This window comes from Notamacropus eugenii, chromosome 2, assembly GCF_028372415.1.
Source record: "Notamacropus eugenii isolate mMacEug1 chromosome 2, mMacEug1.pri_v2, whole genome shotgun sequence".
In the NCBI taxonomy this organism is placed as follows: domain Eukaryota; kingdom Metazoa; phylum Chordata; class Mammalia; order Diprotodontia; family Macropodidae; genus Notamacropus; species Notamacropus eugenii.
In genome coordinates, this window is record NC_092873.1 from 370,367,609 (window position 1) to 370,378,501 (window position 10,893).

The 10,893-nt window shown below is 41.2% G+C and overlaps 1 protein-coding gene across 2 annotated transcripts; it reads right to left on the bottom strand.

Moving 5' to 3' along the window:
• Positions 1 to 3,139: 3,139 nt before the first annotated feature.
• Positions 3,140 to 10,261, bottom strand: SRSF1 (serine and arginine rich splicing factor 1). 2 transcript variants are annotated; one of them, XR_011975279.1, is made up of 5 exons: positions 7,466 to 10,261; positions 6,763 to 6,950; positions 6,001 to 6,173; positions 5,095 to 5,779; positions 3,140 to 4,155 (listed from the first exon to the last, which is right to left on the bottom strand). XR_011975279.1 is itself a non-coding variant. In XM_072646814.1 (4 exons), exons 1-4 carry the CDS (start codon positions 7,657 to 7,659, stop codon positions 5,585 to 5,587), a joined length of 750 nt encoding a protein of 249 aa, XP_072502915.1. In that variant the 5' UTR covers positions 7,660 to 10,261; the 3' UTR covers positions 3,140 to 5,584. The 2 variants fall into 2 exon arrangements, 1 of the variants encoding a protein (XP_072502915.1); XM_072646814.1 differs by having other exon boundaries at positions 3,140 to 5,779.
• Between the last annotated feature and the right edge of the window lie 632 nt (positions 10,262 to 10,893).

Consider the following 10,893-nt stretch of genomic DNA (forward strand, 5'->3'; position numbering starts at 1 on the left):
CTGCAGGCCTCAGCTTCTGAAACTGGTGATGCTACAGTACTTACCTTAAGGATAGTCACTGACTAACCAGGTATCCTAATGGTCTGGAAGAAGTCCTGTCCTCAACTTCAAATCACAGAAATATTTACAAAAGGTCTTCAAAAAAGACTAATTCACTCCTAAATTCCTTCTTCACAGCACTGTTATTCTTGTACTTATCCCTCCAAATAAGTCACTTGTTGCAAGGGGATGTCATCGTAACAGTCCAATTACATTTGGGCCCTAAATTACCCATTCAAATCCAAATTGAAATAGAAGAGTTGGCTCAGAACTAGTATTAAGAGTTCATACGCAAATAAAACATAGGATGAACAAAAAGGAATGGTAGTAAAGAATATTCCCTCTGCTTCTATTCAATAAGCAACAGTGGTATGGAAACCAAATTTACTTCTTTATAGTAGGGAGCTTTTACAGAAAGTACTGGCTCCCCCTTGTGGTTTGGAGTGGATCTCCACAAAAATTGTTCTGAAAGTAACTTCAAACTTAACATTTCAAGTTAGAGAATTTCAAGCCACTCCTTGATATAAGTGAAAATTACTGAGTAATGGAGAATCAGATTTGAAAAGTCATATATCTGTCGTTCAGATGACTCAAATTCTGACTTAAAACTATAGCTATAGCCATAGTTTGAAATGAAGGGCAGACTATAAGGTAATACATTTAGATTTCATGCTTTGCCTAAGATGACATAGATATAATGGAAACATGATAAACCACAGCAGCCCTAACTACAGAGATGCAAAGTACAAGACCTTATGAAAAATCTTTAGCCTCATCAAACGTGTCTGTTTCACAATATCTATCACCTCATTATGGATAGATATTTATGTTTTGTCAGTAGAGAAACAAAAACTCTTCCTCCCCCAAAAGAATCACAAGACTTAAGTTTTGTCTAAGTATTCTGTCAGGCAAATTTCATAGCTGGCAAGAAGCACCTCCAAAGTGCTTGGTTTCAGTATGCTGAAACTTCTTGGGCCTAAGCCTAAAACATAAGCTGTTTTATGCTATTAACACCTTAAGTAGGTTAAAAAGCACTATAAAGACAGCAAGATTTTTCCTATAGATTGCACAATCATCCAATTCCACCTAAGGAATACCAAAATCTGAAATCTGACGTGTGCGTGCCAATTTCACAAGTGGAAAACAAATATCAGCAGTGACCAATAACAATGCTCATTTTTCTATGATAGTTGAGATCATAGCACTGCTACATGGGAAAACGATGGCAGGATGTAAGATAGGAATTTGTTACATGAAAACAGCTTTTTTCCTCTCAAGGGCTTTATTTTTTAATAACAGTTAGGATCTCAAAACATAGGTTATAGCAAGGGGTTGTGACCTGATTCCTTAAAGTTTGTATTCACATCTAAGATCAGAATTCTGCTAAGCTTGATGTTTGATTGATATAACAGAATAACCCCAGCAGACACGGAAGAGAATCAATTGGTTATTTGTCTGGGGTAAAAACCTTGTTTTGGCTAACTGATGACAGTGAAAATGGCAAAATAAAAGAATCAGACATTCCATTTTCAAAGTGATGTAATAAAATTGAGCTCTGCTCTCATAGGAAGTATACAACTGGTGCCACTTGCAACATTAACTCAGGCAAGATAACTATATGCCTTGTCACAAACACTCAATGCTCACACAAAATATGGTATCAAAACTGGAAATCATCAATAGAAATGAAAATGGACACAATGAACAGATATGGCTCTTCAGCATACTAACCAAAACTATTTCTTTAATACAGCTTGTCTCTTAATATGGATAAAACATGGTTCAAATTTTTATCAAAAGATTAACTCATTTGGAAGATATACATACAAGTACAAAATAAAATCTAGACCATAATCAAATTAAACTTCTTACCTTTTAAATTTCCAGTTGGGTTGTGACAGGGTGGGTTGCTCCCAAATCATATGAAAAATAAAATGCTTCTTAAATTTCTCCTAGGTTAGAAATGTTGGGACTAATTATAGCCTCCCCCCAGCAATCCAGGTACAGTTCATTCAGAGGCCAAGAAGAAATAACAAGCTTTTATTAATTTAGTTTGATAGGACAGTGTTTTCATTGAATTCCTTGTACCCTTTACCCTAATTCTATTTCCAAACACAGAAAATTGAGCACCTTGTGTTTTTCTCAGTTTAGCTTTCAATTTCTGACTGCTCTGGTCAAATGTAACTACTAGACTAGAAATACTTTTACCTCAAGTGCCTGCCTTGAACTGACCTCAACATATTATGCTATCAAACGGATTTAGAGTAGGAAAGATTACTCATTTGAGAGTAGGATTTTGTCTGCATCGTCAGTAAAAGCAAATGCAGTACTTGGTTGCTTACATAAATTTCCACCAATATTCTCTCCAAATAGTAACTTGGTAATTCTTTCTACTCCTGTTCAGCTTGGTAAGTAGTTGGTGCTAACTAATCCTTGTTGAGTTGTACACTGTACTTGAACTTCATTTCAGACAAACTGTTCCAAACTTAGAAGGCAGAATGGTGGCACAACACTAAAGATTTGGAGTCAGAACTTTGTTCTGCCACTTACTTGTGTGATCTCAGGTAGGTTATGATTGATTTTAAAGCTTATTTCCAGCCATTTAAGAGTTCCTTTCAAATGGTTATGTTAGGCCATTAATGATGACAGCTATTATTCATTGTAGCAATAAACTAACCTTTGATTCCAAAGTCAAAATAAAAGGAATAAGGAGTTCAATTGGTACTAGTGGGATTTGAGATTGAACCCCTAAGTGGGAACTGAGCTAGTCAACAAGTTGAAAATAATATTGGGGGGGGGGGGGGAGCAGGGAAAGGAAATTTTATGTTACTTAAGTCTTTTGAGAATTGCCTGGGATGTGGAGCAAAGTCATTTTAATGGTAGATCTTGAACCCAGGTCTTTCTTATTCCAAGGCCCTCCAGGCTACTCTATGGCTTTTAGCGATAACTATTAACAGATGCTGAAATTTGCCAGGAAACAACTAGCTGAAGTTCAAGAACAGTTCTAATGATCGTTTAAAAAAAAAAAAAAGCTGCTAGCCAATGTCAAAACTGTGTCTGCCCAGGCTGATCAGTTTAATTTATTAAAAGTACAACCAAATTCCAACAAAATTCAGCCTTTTATTTTCAACTCTTGATTTTTCAAATGAAATCAATACTTGTTTTAAAAGACCAAGGTAGAGAATATGATGAAATCAACATTTTATATAGCAGCCTCCCAGTAAAATGCCTGCGAGTCACAGGTAAACAAATGTTTAATTCAATTTACAATCACCATTCAATTCTACATTACCTTAATCTACTTAATTATTACTTTCAAAATAATATGAGATTATCTCACTAGGGCTTCTCATTAGTCATATCCTATAATTTCCCACCATTTGGTTGGCTTCTCTATAGCCTTTTCAGTAATGTTACTAAAGAAGGTACAACAAATGCTAGCCTAATTTTTTGGAGTGGTCTGAAATTGCTCAATTGGGAAGAAAAAATACTGAAACCCATGATATCTGGTCAATTTAAAATTAAGGAATTAGACTTCTCACCAGTTTACTAAAAACTGCTGTCTCACATCAAGATGAAAAAGGACAACCATGCATGTTTTTTAAAAAATGTTTTATTTTTCAAAGAAAAATGGCAATAGCCAATTGGAAACCTACTTATTCTTCAACTCCGAATTTGTTTTTTTTTTTTTAAATTTAGAGAAGTGACTTACTGATTTACTATTTCACTTTAAACAAACCCCCCCTTTTCCCCTTTATATGTTTACCATCTACTCGTGCTGAATCCTTCCAAGGAGATTGCTCCAGCGTACCTCTCCAGGTCCTCGCTTTGCTCCTTTTACCAAAAAATGCAAAACACAATTCCATCGTGCATCTTAAGGGCTCCAATCGTCAAAAATAGGAAAAAAATCTTTGGAATAGCCAATTAAGTTGAATAAAAAAAAATCCACACGTATGCGGTTTGGTTGGGGCAGGAATCCACTCCTATGTTCCTGGTAATCTGATCCCGCTCCATGAATCCTTGTAATTCATCCTCCCTATCCTATCCACATTATGATTTGAATCCAATGATCCAGCTCCAAGGATTGGGATCCAGTGAGCCCTCTCCAATCCAAACCTTTATAACCAGCAAAACCAAAAAAGAGGAGGCAAAATGTTAGATACTGTAATCAAAAAAAGGTTTCTGGGGAATGATGAGTTATGTCTGTCATCAATTTAACAGATGTACATCAATAACTATCAATTCCCCAAAACAAGCTTTTGAATGGTGAAGTTCAGATAAATTTTAAGAAACTTAATTATTATAGAGACTAATTGGAAGAAGCATTGTATATTTACAGCTCAACTGATAATGCCAACATTTGTTACTGTACAGTGTATTACAGGTTTTGTGGTTGCAAAAAGTTATGTAGCTGAAAAAGTTTACTGCTATAGCTACCCACCTAGTTCTAAACTAAAGCTAGCGCTCCCATCTGCAATTTAATCTGTAAATTAAAATAAATTCTCTGTTTTAAAAACATATCTGGGGAAGGGTGAGGTGAGATTTAAGATATTATTCCCAACTAGGTTATCTACACCAACATTTCGGAGTTCTATATTTTGCTTTCATTTCGATGCTTAAAAATGAAATAGCAACGCTATATCAGTCACACAGAGGACATGCAGTTTTAGCAGTATTGATATTATACTCTATCTGTTTGGAATTAAGATACCCTGTACCCACATGTACACCAACAGCAGGTTACATTAACAGTTGTAACTAAGCATAGTGACAAATTATATAGTCGGTCCTTCCCACATTAGTCCCTACTAAAACAAACAAAAAAACAAAAAGGGGGAGCAAAATGAGTCAAAATTGCTATAAATGGGCAATGTAATCTCTGCCACAATTGCCAGGGTTTTAAGGAGCAGAGCAATTGTAGCTCAAGGTTAACTACAATATAAAACATTGCAGATGTCTTATGGTAGATGTAAATACTCAAGTTTCAACCACTGCCTTCTAGTATAAGGTCAATACTGCCAATTTCATCTGTGACAATAGCACTTGGAGTCATACCATTGCCTCCATTATTGATCTGATCCTCCTCAATCCTCCTTTTGACAATCCTAAAATGATTGAAATGTGCTCCACAATCCTTAATCCAAAGCATTCTTAATCCATCTCTTCAGATATGTCTACAGAAAGACACATGAAAAGGCAAGATAAAACATAAGAATTCCCCCAGGTAAGACAAGATAACCAAACATTCCCAACATCCCAGTGCATACACACCATAGGAACACAGACATTTACACAGCAATATCACAGTCTGAAGAGCATGGGTAATTAAATTTAAACAATCCTGCCTACAACATCACTTAAAATACAATTTACCAAAGACATGAGGGGAATGTTGATGTTAGGAGCAAAGGGATATTACACAAGAATGCAATTCAACACCAGCCCATTTTGAATAAAACAGTTTGAATTAAAAAAATGAAAGATTGTACTGAGTAAAGGAAAACTGTATACAACATGGGGTTCTACAAAAAGTCACCAATGATCTTTATGTGCGAGAACGAGATCTACTATGACGGGGGGAGTAGCGTGGAGATCCTCTGCTTCTTCTTGGGGAGTAACTTCGACTCCTGCTGTTGCTTCGACTACGGCTTCTGCTACGACTACGGCTTCGAGATCGAGATCTTCCATAACTTGGACTTCTTGGCCCATCAACTTTAACACGGATGTAGGCAGTTTCTCCCTATTGAATAGACAGAACTTTCGATTGAAAGATCTATGTCTTCAAAGGCATGCTTGACTGAATACAGTGCCATAAAATATCAGACAGAACCAGGAATGTTATTTTGTCTCCATCCATAAAAAACAAAGAACATTTTTGCCTGGGTCCTTACCTTTCAAGTCCCATTGTTAAGCCCCTTGTATCCAACTCAGGCCCAAAAAAAGAGAAAATGTATAACCTACCTCATGAGATCTAAACTTAGTGTTATCCAGTTTTCGAACTGCGTAGGTCATATCTTCCTTCCGAACAAACTCCACGACACCAGTTCCATCTCGGTAAACATCAGCATAACATACATCACCTGCTTCACGCATGTGATCCTTTAAATCCTGCCAACTTCCACTTGGAGGCAGCCCTGAATCAAAATAAGTAAAAACTGTTAATCCCAAAAATTACAGTTTTTTTCTTTTAAATCTTCCATTTAGAAAGCACCCATTTAAGCAGAGGTACTAATGGGAACACAAGTGTACACTCAGAGTAACTAAGTACCTGGAGTAAAAAAAAATAACAGATTATTTGCAAAATCTTAGTGTGTTCATACCACACTGCACTAATGAAGCCTATTTCAGATAAAATACTTTCCTAACAATCTAGGACTGTGTACTAAGACTGATTTGATGGTGCAAGATTGCTCCCTATTTAACAGATTGCTCTAGCAATGGTAGCACTGTCAGCAGTTCGTAGCTTTAAAAAAAAAAAAAAAAGTCCCTTAGGGGACTGAGAAGTGATTTAACTAGGGTAACAAAGCCAGCATGTGTCAATCAGGGCTTATGAACCTAGCTTTTCTTGATCTGGAAACACCGAATAATTTAGGAGCTAAATTAAACCACCACGAAAATATGCGGGGGGGAGGGGTAATTATAGCGATTAGCATAGTCCTGAATAAACCGTTTATTGTGCAATTTTCTCCCCCCCTTAGCCTGCAAAGGAAAAGGAAAACTCACCAGATACGACCACTCTGTATTCAGATCGCCTGGATGGGGGGCCATAGCGGCCTCGAGGGGCTCCACCGCCACCACCGCCGCCACCCCCCCCTCGGCCAGTACCCCGACCACTTCGGGGAAACTCCACACGGAGCCGATATCCATCGTAATCGTAACCGTCACGCCCGTACACTGCATCTTCCGCGTCCCTAAATTGGAGAAAATAAAGCACACACGCGACATGAGCAAATCCCGGGCAGTCCAAGTCGGGAGAAACGGAAAAGCGGCCGCGGCCCAGGCCTCGCACATGCGCACAAGATCCACGAGGGGGGAGTTTAGGAGGAGGGATTCGAGAGAAGCAGCCCACAGGCTCGGCATCGAAAGGCCGGCCGCGGCCCCTCCCCCACCCGGGCACGCCGTCTCGGGCTGCCCCGCGAGTCTTCCCCCGGCGGTGGGCTCGCCTTCCCGCCCTAGGTCGGCGGGAGCCCAGGTTCCCCCCGTGGCGTCCACGTGGCCCCACCTAGGGGGGCCCAGGGCAGCCAGCCAGGAACGGGTAGGCGCTCCTTGCTGTCCCCAGGGCTTTCGGACTGCTCCCCTCTGCCTGTCCGCCACCACGCGTCTGTTTTCTCAGCGCAGGCCCCGGCTCTCCCTCTTCACAGTCTGCAGGGCGGGCCCGCGCGCTCCAGCACCCCTCCCCAGCCAGCTCCGTCCCGGGCCTCCTCACCGCGGGTCCTCGAACTCCACAAAGGCGAAGGGGGGCCCTCCGCGACGGTTCTTAAGATCTATGTCGCGGATGGCGCCGTACTTGTAGAACACGTCCTCTATGTCCTTGGTGCGGATATCCGGGGGAAGGTTGCCCACATAGATGCGGCAATCGTTGTTCCCAGCCGGGCCGCGGATCACTCCTCCTCCCGACATGGCGGTAGCGACGACGAAGAAAGGCGCGGACTAGAGAGCCCGAGTTCCCTCCCCCACCCTACAAACACACAGCGGAGGAAGCCCTGCAAGCTACACCACGTCTCCCGCGGCTGCTCCAAAATGGCGCCCTTATCTGCCTGCTCCGCGCACGGATACGGGGGAGGGGAGACAGCAGGCGGACTCGCGGACACGCTGCGCACGCGCAGGAACGCAACGGGCACCTCTACGGGGTTCGTTGCGCACGCGCGTCCGGCGTCACCCTCCGCGGCGACAGGAGAACTTAAAAAAAAAAAAGTCCCGCGCCGGTAGGATATATCGAGTCGTCGAACTTCCGCGTGGCAAAACCCAGTAGTAGGATGAAAACACCGACAGGTGTTATCCTTAGTGGGGGGCTACTAGTTTACGTCGGGCCAAGTCGTTCTTCTCGGGACTGAGGAAGCCGCGTCTGCTGGGCGGTTTGGCGCCTCGGGGAGGACTGAAATAGACCCGGCAGCGGGCAGCACCGGCCCACAATTCCGCGCGGCAGTAACGGCCCTTGGCGGGAAAACGCTGAGGGGCGGGGACAAAAGTGGAGTAAAGCGGCAGGGGTGGGGAGTGGGCGGGGACTGGAGCTTCAAGTCGGCGCCGCGGTCTGGGGGCGGAGATGCGTGTGCAGAGGTGCGTGCGGAGTCTTTAATGGGGGCCGCGTGGCAATTTCCTAGCTCAGAAGGGGGCTTTGCCGGACTCTCTTTGCGTGTTTCACGTTGACGTCATTACGCAGCTGGAGGTGTGGCACGAACCCACCTGGCCGCCAACTGCTTTGCCCACCCACCTACGCAAATAGGTTGATTTGCTAGTATATAAGGGGATGACGAACGTAAGCTTCTTGAGGGCAGAACCCTCTTCTACCTATTTTTTGCTGTTACCTGGGAACTTAAAAAAATCTGCACATTTACGTGAAAAACACATTTGCTTGACAGTGTATGTACTTAGAGGAGGGAAGAGAGGGAGAGAATTTGGAACTCGAAATGTTTAAAAAAAAGTTATTTTTACATGTCATTGAGAAAAAAGGGAATTCAGGTAGATTTATTAGCAGAGACCTTCAGTAAAAAGATCTTAAAATAATTGGGGGGGAGTTAAAAATATTATTATTATTAATTATAAAAAATTATTTTCATCTGACTTGGTGTTAAGTATGTAACGAGACTTTCTAATGAAAAGTGTGTGGCCATGATAATCTTTAGTTTGACAACACATTGTCATTTAATTATTTTTTTGCGTTCATGACTGTGACTAGAAAACATTTATAATTAAAAAACACTTTCAGCCTATAGGGAGTTGAAATTTAGAGCTAGGTAGCTCAGTTTTTCCCTCCAACTCCAGTGCTCATTATATAGTAGACACTTCATGTTTGGTGTTTTTTCAAAGAGTACAAGATTTTTTAAGATTCAGGAGACTTGCCTGTAAGTCCTGGAACAGAGACCTTGAAGTTGCTTTACTTCCCCATCCTCTGACCTCTTCAGTTTCTCCATCTGTAAAACCGGGTTGGACGTTGACTTTACATTTATGAAATGCTAGCCAGCTTTCCCATCCTTGAGTGAGGTAGTTTTTGTAGCTTTCCAACCTTTCTCCCCAAATATAGAACAAAAAATAGGAAACTTGGAAGGGCCTTAGATGTCATCTAGTTCTGGACTTCTTAAACTTTTTCCATTTGTGACCCTTTCAGTGCTAAACTGTGGGTGGAGACCAGTCTCACCGCTAATTACAAATGCTGAAACTAGCTCAGAAAGGTGAACAGCCAAAGTACCAATATGTCGGCTGGTTAAGTACAAAGAAAGGTAAAGAAAAAATAATCCTTGCCCTCAGGGAGTTTACAATCTAATGTGAGTGGAGCCAGGAACAACAAGTAAATAACTAGATAGGCATAATATAAATTGGAATTAATCTGGAGGGCGGACACTAGCTGTTACTATGCTACCCCTTCCCCTTTTAAGTTATTTTTATATGGGAAAAATCACTGCCCTGTCAGGGATGTGATGAATGATACAAAGAGGGAATTGTTTTTTCTATAACGTAATTTCTGTAGGTAAGTACCAGTGAGGAAACACCCTACAGCATTTTGGCAACTCATCAGTCATTCAAGCATTTATTAAGCACTAATTAACATGTACTTTACTAAATGCTAAGTATATAAGCAACTCTACTAGGTTGCTCATGGGATAGAGTGCTAGGCCTGAAGTCAAGAAAAAGACTTATCTTCCTGAGTTCAAATCTGGCCTCAGACCCTTATTAGCCGTATGACCTTGGGCAAGTCACTTAACTTGTGTGCCTCGCTTTCTTCATCTGTAAAATGAGCTAGAGAAGGAAATAGCAAACCACAACATTAAATTCCCAAAATCTGTAAATAGCATCACAAAAGAGAAACAACTGAACAGCAATGTGATGTAAAGACAAAAAAAGAAACAGTTCTTGATGTCGAGGACCTTAGCTTCTACTAAAGAGAAAAGGCACATACACACATTCGTAAACATGAAGTATGTGTATATAAACACATATACACATATACATACATATGTGTGTGTATAATTGCTACAAAATAATTTTAGCAAAGCCCCAGTAATAGCAGCAGGGTGGGATGACAGCTTCGAAAAACTCGACTTTAGAAGGGGGCACTTGAACTAACCCTTGAAGGAAACAAGGGATTGTTAGAGGTAGAGATGAGGAAGGAGAACATTTCAGGCACAGAGAAGAGCCAGCAAAAAACCATAGAGATGGAAAATGGATTATCATGGATGAGAAAGAGCAAGTAGACTGGCAGGAACACAGATTGTATGATGTCATAAATCTGGAAAGGTTGATTAGAACTAGATGGTTTTGGGGGGTTTTCTTGGCAAAGATACTGGAGGGGTTTGTCATCTCCTTCTCCGTTTATTCTACAGATGAGGAAACTGAGACAAACAGAATTAAATGACTTGCCCAGGGTCACATAGCTAATAAGTGTCTGAGGCCGGATTTGAACTTAAAGATGAGTCTATCCTTCTACCTGCCTGAGCTAAGTGATGAAGGGTTTTAAATGCCAAATAAAGGCGGTTTGTATTTTGTGCTGGAAACACTGGAGCTTTTTATAGCAGGGGTGGAGATGACATGGTCAGACTCATGCATTGGGAATATCAATTGGGCAGCTCTGCGGAGGATGGGTCATTTAGAGATTTGAAACAGAACACTTAGGAAGCTACTGCAGTAGCCCAGACAAGG